Source organism: Protopterus annectens, chromosome 6.part0, assembly GCF_019279795.1.
Source record: "Protopterus annectens isolate FY-2018-M chromosome 6.part0, PAN1.0, whole genome shotgun sequence".
Classification (NCBI taxonomy): domain Eukaryota; kingdom Metazoa; phylum Chordata; order Ceratodontiformes; family Protopteridae; genus Protopterus; species Protopterus annectens.
In genome coordinates, this window is record NC_056737.1 from 668506678 (window position 1) to 668525826 (window position 19149).

The 19149-nt window shown below is 41.1% G+C and overlaps 1 protein-coding gene across 1 annotated transcript in view; it reads right to left on the reverse strand.

The window, feature by feature from the left end:
- Positions 1-11384: 11384 nt before the first annotated feature.
- AKT1 (AKT serine/threonine kinase 1) overlaps positions 11385-19149 on the reverse strand; it is a 1868331-nt gene continuing 1860566 nt past the window's right edge. Inside the window, exon 14 of the mRNA XM_044074354.1 lies at positions 11385-14373. Coding sequence (XP_043930289.1) covers positions 14294-14373 — 80 coding nt within the window. The 3' untranslated portion in view covers positions 11385-14293. The remainder of the gene's footprint in view (positions 14374-19149) is intronic.

Below are 19149 nucleotides of genomic sequence, written 5' to 3' on the forward strand. Positions count from 1 at the left end.
TATCACTGGAGCCAGAACCTTCGTGAACACTCTGGGCAGTAGATAAGCCAAAGGGCAATGCAGAGAACTGATAATGAGAAGTCCCAGCTCGAAACGCAGATACTTCCTGCAACTTAGCCTGATAGGAACATGAAGGTAAGCCTCCTTGAGATCCAGAGTCACCATCCAGTGATCTTTGCTCAGCAGAGGTAAAAGCTGTTGTAACGTCAACATTTTGAACTTGGGAATGTCCAGATAAGTGTTGAGGATAGATAAATCCAAAATTGGTCTCCACGTGTTCCCCTTCTTTGGTACTAGGAACAGGCGAGAATAAAATCCTAGGCCCACTTCTGGCAGAGGGACCGGCTGTATGGCCCCTATTTGAAGCAGCAGAGAAATTTGTTTGTGAGCCTCTATTCTTTGCTGAGGAGGAACGTCTGGCATGCCTTTGAAAGGAGGCAAGGTATGGAAATAAAACTTGTAACCTTGGTGTATGATATCCAATACCCATCTGTCCTGGGTAATTAAACTCCAATTTTCTTTGAAGAGTGCCAACCTTCCTCCCAAAGGCGCTGCCAGACAAGAAGGCTCTGGCAGCTGAAAAGGTAGGTCATTGGGCCTGTTTACGAAAGGACTGGCCCCTGCCCTCACCCGAAGACTGTGCAGGTGAACTCCCTGTTCTAGGTCTGAAAGAGCCCTGAACTCTGCCCCTACCACGTCTAGATCTTCCCCTAGACTGTGAATCATAAGAAGGGTATGTCCACCCCTTAAGCAGGCCAATTCCTACTAAACTTCGGAGGCTGAACTTGCAAAAAATCTTTAACAGCCTGCATAGACAGCCTTGTCTTCCATTTTCTTTAAGACTGCCTCCACAGGTGAACCAAACAACACATCAGACTGCAAAGGAGCATCCAAAATCCTTGTCTTAACATGGTCAGATAAATTCTGATTCCTCAGCCAGGCGTGCCTGCGAAGAACTGACCCAGTGGCAGCCACCCTAGACGAGGCCTGTACAGCATCAAAACCACATTGTAAAGAATGCTTACCCACCTGTTCAGAAACATGTACCAAATCTTGTAATTCTTTACACTCAATGCCTTCCGCCAGAGCATCTACCTTAGACTTCAATTGAGAAAGAAGATAGTTTTGATATTTCAACATGTGAAACTGGCAATTCAAAGCCCTCATAGCTAAGGTGGAAGTATAGACTTTCTTTCCCCATCTATCCAAAGCTCTGGCCTCTTTATCTGGAGGAACCGGATTTTTTACAACAGAGGCCTTGACGCCCTTAGGTCCCTGACTAACAGTTTCTGGGTCCGCCCTAGGACTCTTATAAAGATATTTATGAGCTTCAGGCACCCTGTAATACCTGTCCGGTTTAACAGGAGCAGGAGGCAAAGAATCAGGATTAAGTGAAGCCTCTGCAAACACATCTTCCACAACATCCAGAACAGGTGGTATAGCCAAAGGCCTATGCTGGGGTAAAAGCAAAATTCCCTAAGCCTTTTCCTGGAATCAGAGAAGTCCTGACCTTCCCACTTAAAATGTTCCCTCATGGAATGAAGAGTCTCTGAAAAAGAAAAATCCTCTGGAGGAGAAGCAGGAGTAGTAGAATCATCCACATCAGAATCAGAATAAGGAGAATACTCCTGCAAGTCTTCAGCCGAAGACTCTGAAACATCCGAAGCCTGCTCAAAACTCCCCAACTCTGGTTCCACCCTAGGCCTCTTATCAGGAGGGGGCAAAGAACCTCTAATCAAAGTAATTAAATCTTCTGCCATTTTAAGCATGTGCTTCTTGGGCACAGATCCTGATGAACTAGGAGTGACACCAACAGAAGCTAAACCTGGCCTGCCTCTGGGAGAAGCCTTGGAAACAGAAGGAGAGGGCCTAACCACCCTAGGAAGGGAGGGGAGTACAGTAACCTGAGAAGCCCCTTCAGCCTGACTTGCCTCCTGAGAGGCCACATCCTGCAATATCAAAGTCTCCCCCTGGGACTCCAGAGAAGCCTCCGGCGGAACCACCGGTTCCACTGACGCCTCTAAAGAACCGGCGTCCGGTACGGACGACTCTTCTTGCCTGGGTTTAGTTGCTTTGTCTTTGCGCTTCTTCGAAGAAGCAGACGCCGGAGCATCCAACGGCATATTATAATTGCACCGCTTCCGAAGACCAACCTGGCACAATCTAACCTTCGCTTAATAGTGCGCTTATTGAACCTAGCACAAAAGCGACACCCAACAACGTCGTGCTCAGGCCCCAAACAAGGAATACACAAAGTATGATAATCTCTATGCGGTATCTGTTTCCCACAAGAAATACAGTTATTCACTTTTTCTGACATCCGGTAAACCACTGAGGCAAGAAAAAACTAAAATATTCCCCAACGGGGTACTTAGCCAACTTTGACTCGGTCTGAAACTCCGAATTCGAAAAATTTCAGAACGCCAAACGGCACTTGCAACGCTGCTTCTGCATCGGACCATGAGGCAAAAAAGACTGAGGATATGACGTCGGTCATGCGCATTTGTACACTGACGTTCTGATGTCAGTCTTAAGCGCCTTGACCGACGTCAGCCTAATACTTTGATATTCGGGCCGACCGAGGACAGCGGACTACCCAAGTGTAAGGACTGCAGCAATGTGAGATGAAGAACATCTATGAAAATTTCACTTAGTTGCGAGAGAATCTGGCTGACGTGTCTTGTGGAAAACGAGATCTGAGGTAATCTGTAGAGGGGTAATGTGAGTAGAGTCGTAGCTCAAGAGTTTCGGGCTTGCACGAGCTGTGTAATGGCCAAGGCAGTTCTGAGGATCAGAAACGTATCCCAAAGGTCACGGATAAATGAAGATTGACAGCATCAGATACGTTTAAATCCCATGGAGGAATGGGATATTTTATTGGGGGTCTAAGAAGAAACGTTCCTCTTAGAAAGGCTTTATAAAGTATGGAAAAAGCTAAAGAGGACTCCTATATGAAAACTGGAGATGGCAGCTAATTGTGGTTTAACAGTAGAAGAGCTAGCACCTTCACTGAAAATTACAGCTAAAAATTCAAGAATTTTGGGAACCAGTGCTAAAAAAGGATCAATCTCTTTTTGCTACACCCATAAAACAAATCTGTTCCATTTACTTCTGTAAAGTTTTCTACTGGAAGCTTTGTGGGAAGATAAAAGAATGTGGCAGACAGGGAAGGAGAGCCTGGGGTGTCTAGCAATCAAGTGAAGTGGAGAAACCATGTGGTCAACTTTAGGCCTGGAATGTCCAGATGTGTCATGTCTGCCAGGTGAGACAGAAGGTCTGGAATTGGATCCAGAATCCATGGTGGTTGAAGTAGATGAGGCCAAAGACGGTGAAACCAAATCTGACAAGGCCAATAAGGGGCAACGAGAATAACGGTGCTCTTCAATCGAGATACTATCTGAAGAAATTTGGGGATTAGAGGTAATGGAGGGTAGGCATAAAAGAGACCACAGGGCCAAACGTGAAGTTACACTTCCCTTGGTGACTTCCCCAGCAGGGGGATCAGGGCAAAGAACCTGATGCACTTGTTGTTGTGGGGAGATGCAAAGAGATCACAGCATGGTTGTCTCCACTGGTGGAAAATCCTTTCCATAACCTTCATATTGAGGGACCACTCGTGAGGCATTAGAATGGACCTGCTTAACTTGCTGCAATCATGTTAGATTTCCCCAGAATGTGCATTGCTATCTGAAATCGATTGGATGAAACTGCCCATTGCTGCACTCTCATAACTTCTTGACACAGGGGTTAAGATTTGATTCCCCCTTGTTTGTTGATGTACCAGTCCACTGACGCATTATCCATCTGAAGCGGGACAGTCACGGAGGGGAGTGTGCCTTGGAAGGCCTGCAATGCTAGCAGGTCATCTCTCATTTCCAGAAAACTGATGTGTGTATTGGCCTCTTTGGGGGACTATGTGCCTTGGACTGTGGCCCTCCTCACCCGATATGGGAAGCATCCATGGTCACTACAGCCCTGGGCTGAAGGGTAACAAGGGAATGACCTTATATTACTTGATCTGAAAATATCTACACTAGCAAGCTTGTGTTATTTTGATCTGACCAGATAAAAGTTGGTGAAGAATGGATCACGGAGTAGCTGAGGTCCACTGAAGGATTTTCATGTGGTACATTGCTAATGGACTGAAGTGATTGCAGCAGACATTGACCCCAATGCTTATAGGATCTGTCAAGCTGAGCGTGAAGAACTTTGAATGAATTTTTTGACCTGGAATAAAATGGTCTGAATCCTTGACAGAGGGAGACAGACGGTCAGATACCATATTGAACAAGGCTCCGATGAACTTCAATATTTGAGCTGGTTTGAGTTGTGATTTCTTATGACTGATGGTAATTCAAAGGTGACACCATAATACCTATACATGCTTTCATCAGAATATGCCTGGTCAGAGCAGTTATGAGCCAATCATCCAAATATGGAAAACCTGGAATCCCCATAGTCTCAAGTGAGCTGCTACTACAGCCTGGGGTCTGTGGTAAGAACAAAGAGTAGAGCTCTGAACTGGTAATTACTGGCTCCCAGTCGGAAGAGTAGATATCTTCTGTATCATGTGTTCATTTTGATATGATAGTACCACATCCTGAAGATCTACTGAGCACATCCAGTCATCCCTGTGCAGAAAAGGCAGAACGGACTGAACCATGACCATCTGGAACTTTGTGTACTGAACAGACTTTGTTCAGATTGCTAAAATTGGTCTCCTGTCCCCTGTCTTCTTTGGCACTTACTTGAGTAAGTTCTGGACTGACTCTGATCTGAAGGGACTTCCTTGGATGACTTTTTTTAGCAGCTTGCTAACTTCTAATGCTGCTGTTTCCCTCTGACTGGGTGGATCATCAAGGATTTTGTTTATTAAAGCGGGTGGTACGGAAAATGGTATTATATAACTTCTGGAAATAATCCCATGCATCTTTTGTAATCTCTAGCCAGGCTATCAAGTGCAGGGATGAATGTCTCCAAATGAGAAGTCATTGGGTGATGACCTTCTGGACCCTTCCCCCTCATCAAAGTTGGTATCCTCTGTGACAGACTTCTGGAGACTCTAAGTGCCTGCTTTTGCACTTTTTCCTCCTAGGGACTTCTTTGGTGGGATGCCCTGAAGTAGTATATGAAGAAATTAATATATACCACTGGGTATCCAGGTGACTTATCTGGGCTGGCTGTCCCAGTAGCACAGGTGATTGAGGCTCTAAATACAGCCACGAATAGTGTAAGGAAGTCGTAGCAAAGAAAAAGCTCTCTACTCCACTATCTCAAATGTAGAGAGCCTTAAACAGTAGATCAACGGGCTTTGAGAAAACGTGCTTCTGGACCATAGGCTCCCTTTACCCCAAAGGAGGGAGTCAGAGCCAAGCTATCTAATGGCAAAGCTCCAGGGGGCAGAGATGGCACCAACAATTTTGGAGTAGACACTAACACCCTGGACCAGGTGCGCCAAAGCTACAGCTCCAACGGTCATCCAGCTCTGAAGTGCTTGGCACCAGTCCATTCAGAGATGCCACCGGAGTCGAAGATGCCATGATTCTTAGATCCGATATGGATGACTCTGGAATTTTCAGATCTGGCTATTCTAAAACCAATGGTCAAAATGGAGAAGGAGCCAGTACTGTTGGGGTATAGTAATAAAAAGGTCTCTGGACCTGATGGGGTAAGGAGCCCAAGAACCCCACACTTGAATCTACATCAAGAGGAACTTCATCATCCTGTCCACATCAGTTTCAGTCAGACTTCTGGAGGAATGAGTGGAAGAACGAGTGGAAGATGTTGTCGACGGTGGTCTTGAATGATGTCGTCTAGGAGACCTATGCAAGAATGGAAAAAGGAGGTGAGAAGAAACCAGATCCAGAGCTAATGGTGGTGGATCAGGTCAGAGGAGATTTTTTCAGGCTTAGACCCCAGATCTGAGGGGTCTGGATACGAAGTCTTAGAAACTTTGCAAGGAGGATCGGAACCCAGAGTCAAATGAGAGGTTGGATTCTGGGAAAGACTTTTTTTGCATTTTTTTTATCCAATTTCTTGGGGGGGGGGTTGAGCCCCAGATGATTCTAACAACTTAGAAGGGAGCAAACTTCTTAATATCAGTTTATTTTTCTATCAAAGCTCTAGGACTAACAGCTTTACAAATGTCACAAATAGAGTCTAGATGCGCAGGGGTTTAGGCTGGACATCTGACAAAGGAATTTTATGGTACCAGGTTGTACATTTTTTAAAACCTGAATGCTTCTCAGACATTTTTAAGAACTAAAATAACAAGTACAAGAAATAAAAATGTTTTGTTTTTTTTTTATTTTTTTTAGTAAAAAAGGGAAACAGGAAGAGGTAAGCAAGAAGTACTAACAAGTACAACACAAGGAATATCAAATATTTAAGATTTACAACAGCAAGGATAATAAAAGGGGAGGATACTGCTACAGAGAATAAGCATTATAATGAAATGGTAGATTTAAGAAAACACAAGAAAAAATTTTTCACTCACAAATTACCAGTTTGCTAAACCAGAGAGTTTGCAGTGACCACGTCTATATGCTAAGGCAACAAATGAGATCTGAGTTATGTTAAGGGACCAGGGCATTGTGGGTAAGGGAGGAGTTCGAGAGTTTCAGTGTTCCACGAGCTGGAAAAAGCAAAATAGTTCGATCAGAGGGTCGGATCTGAACCCAAGAGTTGAGCAATGAATGAAAATGACATCAGATCATATATTTTTCTTTTGAATAGAGATTTTTACTCCTGATTTACACTACCACTCTATCCCCAAATTTAGAATTGTATGCACTTTACAGGAAGATAATGCTGTTGTTACATTCTGTGTCTGAGCTAACTGCATTTTGTATCTGAAGCTTGTGACATACATTGCTGATAATTGGCTAGAATATTTCAAAATAGTTTTACATATACACCAATAGTCAGATCTACTGTATCTCAATAAAACTAGTGTGTGCAAAACAAAACTGCCTATTTGTAACTGCAAGGAAAACCTACATGTCAGTACATGTGACCTTACCATATACATTTGATTAAGCTTTTTTTTTTTTTTTTGTCAAAGCAGCAAATACATACTTAAAAGCATTTTTTTAAAATTTTTACATGAAGACTAGCTCCCCTTCATCCCTAATGCACCACAGACGAAGAGTAATCAAAATATAAAGCTATGAGGCACTAATCTTTTGTTAAAAAAAACAAAAAAGCAAACCCATATATTTCGAGGGAAAAACTGTTCTTATAAACAGTGGGCAAGCAGGTGCAAGCAGTTAGGATTTTCTGCAATATAACTCAAGCAACTGTGATCCAAACATTCGGGTCTTAAACAAAAAGACTATCCTCTATAGCCACATGTATGACCTCTTTCTAGCCTTCTGCATCACAACACACACACACACACACACTTTTTTTCTTCCAGTACCCTCCATTATCTTCAAGATTCTTCCCCACCCAATAAGCCCATCCACCTTCCATTTGATAGCTGACTCGGCAGAGGCATGGAGTGAGCACTGGGAGTTCTGCTGTCATTCGCAGGGTCTGGAAGATTTTTGCAGCCTATCTCCCCTTATCCTACGTGTTTAGCACACGCTAGGGCAGACTGGGTGTGGGAAACTACAGTACTCTCTTTCTGAACTGTAAAGACGTACACTAAATCATCTACCCCCCCCCCCACCCAGACATCCATTCTCGCAGGTTCTAGCCTTTGCTAGAGTACCACTGGAGAGACATCAGCACGTACCCACCCCTAGGACACAATGCTCCACCCTCCCAGCCAACTCTGACAAACACACATTTGACATTTTTGTAGAGTGACAAACATTATATTTTTGAATGATATTATCACTATGTGTTCTTATGAAATCAACATTTTGAACAATTAAGTCTTTTTTCAGAAAAGTGCTTTTTTCTGTTAGTGTGCTACAAAAACAAAAAATACACACATTTACCTTATTTTTGACAGAGACTGACATCTGACGTGACATATTTGCCATAAGAGGTAGTTGCTCATGTAATATACTGTACAATATATAAAAGAATAAAGCAGACCACTCGTGTGTGTTTTACCTGAAAACTTTTGTAAGGTTACCTTGAAGAAGTATACAGATGCTAACAATTGTAGGAATGGTCAAATTCAGGCTAAAAAGGCCTTCTGAAATTCATAGACTCGTAACATTTAAGAAAAAAAGGCAACAAACTTAAAATAAGTGTAGCTAACAGTTATCCGAGTTACCTTTTCAGTAACAAAAAAAAGCTAATGAAAATCATTTTCCTGCTTGACTTAAAGCTTAAAAGATTATGCACTTCTGTACAAAAGTAATACTTTATGCTTTGTCATACAAAACTGCATTAAAATTTTTTTAATTTACAATTCAAGTTGTAGCACAGCTTTTGTTTTTGAGGCTAAAAGCAAATCTAAGACTGTTTATTATGTAGTTATTCTGGGAACACCTTGAAAATTTCATGTAAATATGTTTGAGATGCACGTATTTATAAACAGAGTCAAACATGTTTCTTTCGATTTGTAAAGAAAACGAAGGGCCCCGCATGATGTCACTGAAATCATGATGCACTTGTATGACAGTCCACTGAAAATACCATAAACAAGTAAAACATCTTTTTTTCCAATTAAAAATATAAAGAAAGGAGGTTATTAGTATGTAAAATATGAAAGTGATTCAAAAGTTACTCGTGTCTTTCTGACTTTATCCTGATTGTTCAGAGAGAGCTTCACAAAAGAAACATGGTTTGTGGAGGTGTAGCACCCTTTAGTACTTACTCTAAATCCAACCTGTGTTAACATACAGTGCCAGGTCCTACATATATGAAAGCAAGCTATTTGATGTGTAGCTGTATAACATACCTCAATTCCATCCACCCCAATAACAGATTACTTCATTACCGGGATCCAGTAGCACATTTTGTGTACTGAACAAAACCACACACACATAATTGTACTTACTGGCAACTTTCTACCACACATTTCCTTTCCTGTACCTAACTGGTGTTCTGTTAAAAATTTACTGACACTATTTAATCTTCGCCATCATCTGTACAGTGTGCAGTTCTTTTATAACATCTAGAGCCTAATCTGAGTTAAGCAAATCTCAGTCTCACTCTCCTTGCCTCTTTCATGTAAGGAACAGGTATACCTAAACCCATAGCATTCCATGAATCATTTAACACTGCCTGGCCATTAAAACAGCAGGCAGCTATTTGCACTAAGATAAGAGGGTTTGGGATGGGGTGATTTCCATTGTACAGGTACATCACAGGGTAAAATATTAGATGTCCAGTATGCACTGCTTTAAGAGGATGAGAATCACATGGCAGATGACATCACTCAACAGCATGGCAGAACTAATTACCTATGGTGGAGTGACAGGAAGGGTGGAAACATCAGAATTATTAAAGAGTAGGAGCATCACTATATGCCACAACCACTAAACATACAAATTGCCTGTGTTTGTGACAGGCAAACATGTCTAACTGTAACAGGTCCATAACTCATAAAAGCCAAACAGTACATATAGACAGGATAAAAAGTTATACTTTTGGGTACATATTCATTTGGATATAGCTCACTTGATCAGCAATTGTCCAAGCAAAGGCCGTCTCTCTGGACTACCTAACTGAATGGAACTTCATTTTCTTGTGGTTGTAAAGCCACCACCCACCCACTCTTACTATGCATAGCCCAATATGAAGCAACATTTTTCTTATGTATTTAATCACACATTTTTAGACATGCAAATATCTGGCATACTGCTAAAGGTGTAAAACCTTCAACCACATGTAATTACTGACCTAAATCCATATTCTGTCCACTCACAAAAAATATTGAAAAAGATTATTACCAAATCTTCTTTATGACTGGTTTTGCTGGACTATTTCTAAAATAATTCTGAAACTATCTTACTGAAACTACATTCAAGATTAACTCTATGACCAATCAAGCTGACATTAGTTCCATCTCTTTGGGAGTTCAAGGTTCAATACTAGGACCTCTATTTTTTCTCATTATTAATCAATAAGCTGCCTTGGGAAGTTCCAAAAAAAAAAACAACTTCCAGCTTAATCTTACTTCAAAAAGCACAGCAATAATCCTTGGTACTGTTAAGCATCTCAACCACAAGCTTATTACTAAAAACCTTTCTAAGTCACTGGTCATAATTAATAGTAAAACATATCTTGAACTGTGATTGGATCAGCATCTAATGTTCACACCACATACAGAAATATAAACAAAGTACTTAATCCACTGAAACATTACTATAAGGTGGCTCACTCACAATGCAAGCAAGAAAGGCTACTGCTACCACTGTACTTATCCCCAGATATACTACCTTTAGTTTGCCCCCTACTACTTTATTCCAAATAGTCAAAAATAAAATACTTCACATTCAAATGCCTAGGCAACTACAGACTGTACCACAACCTAATTCCTTGAAAAGTTAATGGCTTCTAGTAATACGAACACTTTTCTCTTCAACTTTCAAAACTTCAAACTGCTAAACAATGTCAACTGGTTAACCTCTAAGCCAAAATTTAATTCCACAGAATGTCAGAAAAGGCAACTGTTCAATACAAAACTTACACAATGTTTATAAATTTATTTGCTTTGAGGACCATGGCTGAATTTCATGAATGACAATCCATTTACACGACTAACTACTATTATGAGTAACCTTCTCACTTCTCAAAACTCCTTGTCGAAGTCTTATGGAAACAGGTGACTGAATACTTTGTAAACAGCATGCTTACATAGAACTATATGATTCGTAACACAGTACATAAATTTTGGAACTGTTTTATAACTGAGTTCATGTTTAGCATGTGTTATATTCACCCTCCTCTGTACCATTTATCATTTTTATCCGGTCTTATGATTTCTTTACATATATTTGTTGCATATATCATACTTCTAGCTTATGTATGCATGTATGTTTTGTCTATGCAATATAGCATGGGTCGTCGCTAAGGGTTCTTTGTGGCAGCTCACCACCTTGTTAACATATGCAAATAAATGAAAAGTTGCAAATCTAGTAGTTAAGTTATATACGTTACTGGAATGTGTTCTACTGCCAAGCCCCATCTGAATGGGCTTCTGTAAAACAGCTCCCAATGAAGTGTTTAAATGCCCACTTTCATCATGTGCAAACCTTTCAATATGCCACTGTGTTTTTGTGCTTGTCATTTTCATTAATGAGCTGCCTATACTTCAGATACTACCACTGCTCCATACTGTGTGACTGCATGTACAGTGACAAAACACAAACACCTCTCTGCATTTAAGCGGTTATGAATATTTACCCTTTTACTTGCGTCTACTTTTTTTCCTACAACAAACAGTTCTCAGCATATAAAAATGCTTAATTCAAACAAAATATTTGTTACAGTACAATTTATTTAAAGTACTTCCTGCAGTGTACATCATACAAGTAAAAATTTTACAATTAACAGTGTAAAAATTCTTGGTATCTGTTTTACTATCACTCAGCTTTTTTTTTTTTTTTTTTACATTTCACTTGAGCAAAATAAGGAATGCCGAGTGCACTGGACCCCCCATACCAACATAACTGTGAATCTGTATCTGTGCTGCTCATTCTGGAACTTACTCCATTTAAACAAAAAAATAAACTATTTTTACCTAAAAAGAAAAACAGTACAGGTGCAGCAATACTGCTTTTTAATAGCAAATCAATATACATATCTCTTATAACGAAATAACATACATATTCATGATACAGCACAACAGGAATATTTTGCTGTGATTAAACAAAAATAAACACAATATAACTAAACATGTATGACATAACGTCTGCCTATACAATCTGTATGGGATGGGATGAACACTGTTGCTTGACAAGTAATAAATGGCACGTATGATGCCAAGTGCCTATAATCCATGAATTTTGAGAAACAGTAAGGAAAAATACAGTAACAGGACTTGGCGTTTCTTGAAAATACAGCCAGTGACCTAAAATCAGCAAAAACCATCCCTTATAAAACTAGAGTTTACTTAACTTGATCATTCTACATTCTTTTGGATGCACAGAAATTGCCAAACATAGTTTGCAAATTCATCTTTTATTTTCTGCAGACTCTTGGGGGCCCACGGCAAAATAAATGAAGTTGCACTCACTTACGCAGTAATAACTCCCAAACAGATGGCATGAAGTTCATGGTAGCTTACATTAATGATAGAGAACTGCATTCAATCAGCACCTCGGGTACTGGATGGGTCCATGAGAGGGGGCACTGCAATTTGCACAAACTCACCCATTTTGGAAAGAGGTCGAGGGATATCTTGCAATAACAGCATTCACTAGGGATGAGAGGCCGAAGTCTTACAGTGGTTGTGTGCAGATACATGTAGACCTATGACAGGAAATGAACCATGTCAATGCCTGTTGGAGGAAAGTTACAGTGACAGAGGGAAAGGGGAATGTCCCTACAGTATCATCATCCACTGGAATACAATGCTCATTTCATACCTAGAAAGTATGACTCAGCAGTGCAAACAACAGGTAGGTCTGTGAGGTCAGTCAAAGGATGTTGGAAGTTAAAAAAAAAATAGAGCTGGGTCAGAGCTCCTAACAACAACAACAAAACAGCATGATTAACAAAGTCAAAAGCTTAGCAACATGATTAAGAAAGAACCACAGAAGGGCTTGGAAAATCACAATGGTCAAGAAGAATTAGTCAGCAAGTCACCTAAAGTTTAAAGAATTCAGCCCTTTATCAAAACTATCAAAATCAAAGGACTATAAAGCCCAATAAAAATAACTTGTCTGTAAAAAAATGAATGAAATCGAGGGAAAAGCAGCAAGATTAAAAATGTTGGAGGATTCACTGTAGGACTATCAGGCATGGACCTGGAAAGATTAAGACTCTAAGGCTCCAAAAGGAATGAGAAAGTTATGTAGTCAAGGGCATCTCCTACTATGACTACCAAAATGAGACCTCAAGCAGGTTAATCAAAATCACAAGATTCTGTGTATTACATTGGGGCTCTTAGCATTTTTTCAGAAAACAGCTCCCACATTCTCACCAGGTTTAACAGAATCAGGGGAATACTCTAGGATTTGTGGTCAGAATGTATCAGAATCAAAAACAGTAAGAATCCAAAAGCCCGGAAGAATTACTGGCAGTGGGGCATGACTAAAGGATCTGGGTGACAACACACAACATAGTAGCGCCAAGGGACTCTTAACAGATTTAGTGAAATCACAAACTCTCTTCTTAATGACCATTTCCAAAGTTAAGCTGGCCTATGTGCCTAAAATGTGAAGTTCATTCTCACAACAGGAGAAACAGTTACATGTTAATGGGACACCAACATAACCATCCACTGTGCTTCTTCATACACTTACATCCATGATTGACTACCAGAACTGGCCACAGTGTGTGTGCTGCACCACCTTTTCTGTTCTGACCAACTTAAAATGGCTCCAGATGGGTACTACTTCAATAACAGGGCCCCAATAACTGTAGGGGTTGCCCTAAAACCCATTATGGTCTTCTATATGCATTTTCTTCTTAAATATAATGTAGACATTTCTCTGGTTATCTGAATCACAATTCACCAGAAATACCCTCTACAGGAACTGACTTCAAAGTTGTCTTTTTCCCCCCTTCTCCTCTACAAACGCAGGTTATTTATGAATGATTCTGAATGCAAAAGAACTCTGTACGTAATGAAAATTAAACCATAAATATTCTGTGTTAAATCTATAACAGTGCTGGATTTCCCATTGATAAAAAATAGACTACTAAAAGTCATTTGTACATAATACCTCATTGTTTCTGCATTTGACCTTGATTTTCAGTGATGCCTTGAAATTCATTGTAGAGTTGATTCGATATTGCACCAACGTCTCTCATATTACAATACTCAAGCTGGCTCACATGCTCCATAGCCTATTTATTTAGTAGGTATATGCTGGTTTACCTTTTTGAAACTATTGCAAGCTTGCAGATATGTCATGTACCTTTACTGTGCATAACAGTAATCAGTTCTGGTGCATGCTTTTATAAAAAAAATCCATGGGTATAGTGCATAAAAAGCTGAGGTTCTGTTTAAGAAAGAATCCACAATATTCCTTTTCTTCCAAAAAGAAAACCAAGTATTTCATGTCAATGGCCTTTTGTTCTGGATTCCTGTAAATTGGTCTTTAGTTTTCAATATAAAGTCTGTAAAACAGAGGCAAGGAATATCTCTGCAGAGTCCATTGACAAAAGATCCTCATAACCAGTTAATCTACCCATAAAACAGGAATGAAGGAGAAACAGTTCACGCATTTCCACTAGCAGAGTATGAAAACTGTGGGAAGTGAGGTCTTCTTTCATTATCTAAAGATTCCATACTGTCACCTGTTTAAAAAAATGCATATATAATATTTATTTGAAACTATATAAATATGCAATTCAAAACAGTGTACTTTGCTGAGAACTCAAATTCATCAATAAGTGAAAACGCAGTAAGAGCTTTTAACTGTGGTGTCAGTTTTACTGCATCTTTTCTTGCATTCCAAGTACTCTCTTCTTACTAGTATTTTGTAGTATTTGACAAACTGAACATAATCAGAACGGATATTTAGAATAACCATACATGAACTAAAAAAGTAAAAACAGTTACTGTAGTCTTCAGCTACACCACCAACTTACTCGTGCAATAAACGTTAAAAATGGTAGCTCTAAGAAAATTGACTTTGTGACATACCATCATATGATCTGTAAATAAAGCTGAAAGAGGCAGATAAATACAGTTGACCAAGACATCTTACAAAAACTTTCGAGAGAACTGTTACAGCAGTTAAAAAGAGTATTCTTACCTATGCTGTACTAGTGTGGGTGGCAAAAAGTACAGTTTTGTACCTACCATAAATGTAGATGTTCGAGGATCCACATTGCTGCAGTCCTAACACTTGGGGTAGTCCGCTGTCCCAGTCGGCCCGAATACCAAAGTATAAGGCTGACGTCGGTCAGGGCGCATTAGTCTGACGCCAGGACGTCAGGGTACAAATGCGCATGACCGACGTCATATCCTCAGTCTTTTCTTGCCCCAGATGTCAGAAGACCCTAAAAAGATAAGGCCAAAACCAAAAAACACCAAACACTCCTGTACCAAATATATATACAATATATACAATTTACACAAGTACAACCCCACCCACACAACCACCCCTAAACACAGAGGGAAGGAGGGAGGTAATTGGACTGCAGCAATGTGGATCCTCGAACATCTACATTTATGGTAGGTACAAAACTGTACTATGTTCTTCATCCCACATTGCTGCAGTCCTAACACTTGGGTAGAATCCCAAAGCAGAGGTAAGGGAGGCTGGCAAATCATAAAGAAGCTGGAGCTGTCAACATGCCCTGCAAAATAGCCGTGGCAAAACCAGCCCTAGATTTAGAGTAGAGAGGAAGGTGGTAATGCTTAGAGAAAGTATGTACTGAACTCCAAGTAGCTGCCTCCAAAATATCCTTAGTTGCCACCCCCCTTAGAAATGCTGTTGAAGTGGCAGTAGCCCTAGTGGAATGAGGCCTGATCCCAGCTGGAATGTCCTTGCCATGATGGGAATAACAAAATGCAATGCAAAACCCAATCCACTTAGAAATAGTTTGTTTTGACACAGGCTTGCCCTGAGAACTCAAAGCAAAAGAAACAAACAACTGCTGAGACTGTCTAAAATCCTCAGTCCTGCTTAAATAATAACGCAACTGCCTGTGTACATCTAAAGTGTGCAAAATTTTTTCCCCCTTATTTAGGGGATCTGCATAAAAAGTGGGCAAATGAATAGTTTGGTTTAAAGCCACACTAGAGACCACCTTAGGCATAAAGGAAGGATTAGTACGTAATGATACCCTATCCTTATGGAAAATCAAAAAAGGCTCAACCGCCATAAGGGCCTGCAATTCAGAAACCCTTCTTGCAGAAGTAATGGCCAACAAAAAAGCAGTCTTCCATGACAAGTATTTCAATTCAGCAGTAGCCGCAGGCTCAAAAGGTTGTAGAGTAAGTTTCTCCAACACAAAATTGAGGTCCCAAGCAGGAGTAGGAGCTCTACGTGGGGGTCTTATATTCTTTGCCCCTCTAAGAAATTGCTTAAACAAAGGATGAGAAAACAATGGTGGGTCACAATCATAGTGAGCTGAAATTGCTGCAGCATGAATCTTAATGGAAGAGAAAGACAAACCTTTGTCCAACAACTCAGTAAGATATTGAAGAGCCACACTCAAATTTGGCTCAGAAACATCCAAATCCTTTGCTGCACACCAAAATAAAAATCTCTTCCATTTCCCTGCATACACTTTCCTTGTACTAGGTCTTCTGGCTTCCATAATCACATTCAAAACTTGTTGAGGAAGCTGAGACCTGCTATGGTTCAAAACAGAATATGCCAGGCTGTTAGATGAAGAGAGTGAAGCTTGACATTGAGAAGATGCCCGTCCTTCTGAGACAATAGGTGTGGAATCAAAGGTAAGGGCCATGGAGGCTTCCTTACCAGACTCCTCAGCAATGGGTACCAGTGCTGCCGAGGCCAATCTGGAGCTATTAAAATCATCCTTGGCTTGTCTTGTCTGACCTTTAGGAGTACCTTTGGGAGGAGAGGCAGAGGTGGAAAGGCATACACATGAAGATTTTCCCAACTGAAAGAAAGAGCATCCACTTTCCAGGCTGTGTGATGAAACCTTTTCGTGCAAAACTTTGGCAGCTGGTGGTTTAGTGGAGAAGCGAACAGATCTATGTCTGGAGTTCCCCAGGACACTGTCAATGTCTGAAATACATGAAGATCCAGTTTCCACTCGTGGGGATCCATGATTTGCCTGCTTAACACATCTGCTAAGGAGTTCTGTGCTCCTGGCAGAAACCTTGCTTGAAGATTCAGTTGCAAGCTTAACGCAGTCTCCCATAAAATCATTGCTTGCCTGCATAGAGGATAAGAATGTGTTCCCCTTGTTTGTTGATGTACCACATGACAGTTGTGTTGTCTGTTAGAATCAACACCTGCCCTGGAAGAAGTAAATCCTTGAAAGCCAGTAATGCAAACTGGACTGCTAACATCTCCTTCATGTTGATATGTAGATGCTGCAGTCTGGCAGGCCACTTGTCTTGTATCCACTTTCCATTCAGATGAGCTCCCCAAGCTGTGTCCGAGGCATCTGTCGTTAGAATCTGACTCGCCTCTGGCCGGGTCACAGAGAGTCCCTTGTTTAGGTGACATTCCTGAGCCCACCACAAAATTCCTTTTGAATGCAAGGTATTATTTGAATGACAGTGTCCAAATCCTGGCAGTGCTGTGTCCATACATTTTGAGATACCATTGTAGCTTCCTCATATGCAGTTTGGCATTGGGAAGTACCAGAATACAAGATGCCATGAACCCTAAGGCTTGAAGGACTGTCCTTGCAGTCAGCCCGGACTGATGAGATAGTTGATGGAAGTAAAGAGAAAGATTCTTTTGTTTGTCCGGGGTTAAAAGGCCATCTGGGATGCTGTATTCAGTCTCACGCCCAGAAAGCACATGTCTTGAGAGGGTACTAGACTGGACTTTATTTCGTTCACAGAATACCCTAGGCATCTTAGCACTGCTATCACATATTCCAAATGCTGAAGAAGCACGTCCCTTCTTTGAGCCAGAAGCAGGCAGTCGTCCAAATAAGGATAGATTTGTATTCCTTTTAGCCTGAAGAAAGCTATCACTGGAGCCAGAACCTTTGTGAATACTCTGGGCGCAGTAGATAAGCCAAAGGGCAATGCAGAGAACTGATAATGAGAATTCCCAGCTCGAAAACGCAGATACTTCCTGCAAATTAGTCTGATAGGAACATGAAGGTAAGCTTCCTTGAGATCCAAAGTTACCATCCAGTGATCTTTGCCCAGCATAGGTAAAAGCTGTTGTAACGTCAACATTTTGAACTTGGGAATGTCCAGATAAGTGTTGAGGATAGACAGATCCAAAATTGGTCTCCACGTGTTCCCCTTTTTTGGTACTAGGAACAGGCGAGAATAAAATCCTAGGCCCCTTTCTGGCACAGGAACCGCTTGAATGGCCCCTATTTGGAGCAACAGAGAAATCTGCCTGTGAGCCTCTTTCCTTTGTTGAGGAGGAATGTCTGGCATGCCTTTGAAAGGAGGCAAGGTATGGAAATAAAACCTGTAACCGTGGTGAATGATATCCAATACCCATCTGTCTTGGGTAATTAAACTCCAGTTTTCTTTGAAGAGTGCCAACCTTCCTCCCAAAGGTGCTGCCAGACGAGAAGATTCTGGCAGCTGAAAAGGCAGGTCATTGGGTCTGTTTACGAAAGGACTGACCCCTGCCCTCACCAGAAGACTGAGCAGGTGAACTCCCTGTTCTAGGCCTAAAAGAACCTTGAGCTCTGCCCCTACCACGTCTAGACCTACCCCTAGACAGGGAATCATAAGCAGGATATGTCCACCCCTTGGTAGGCCAATTTCTACTAAACTTGGAGGCTGAACCTGCAAAAATCTTTAACAGTCTGCATAGACTTAGCCTTGTCTTCCATTTTCTTTAGAACTGCTTCCACAGGCGAACCAAACAACACATCAGATTGTAAAGGAGCATCTAAAATCCTTGTCTTCACATGCTCAGCTAAATTCTGATCCCTCAGCCAGGCGTGCCTGCGAAGAACCGAACCAGTGGCAGCCACCCTCGAAGAGGCCTGCACAGCATCAAAACCACATTGCAAAGAATGCTTACCCACCTGTTCAGAAACATGAACCAAATCCTGCAACTCTTTACACTCAATACCTTCCGCCAAAGCATCTACCTTAGACTTTAATTGTGAAAGGAGATAATTTTGATATTTCAACATGTGAAACTGGCAATTCAAAGCTCTCATGGCCAAAGTGGAAGAAGTATACACTTTCTTTCCCCATCTATCCAAAGCCCTTGCCTCTTTATCCGGAGGAACAGGATTTTTAACAACAGAAGCCTTAACACCTTTAGGCCCCTGTGAAACAGTCTCTGGGTCTGCCCTAGGACTCTTAAAAAGATACTTATGAGCTTCAGGCACCCTATAATATCTATCCGGCTTAACTGGAGCAGGAGGCAAAGAATCAGGGTTCAGAGAAGCCTCTGCAAAACATCCTCCACCACATCTAGAACAGGAGGTATA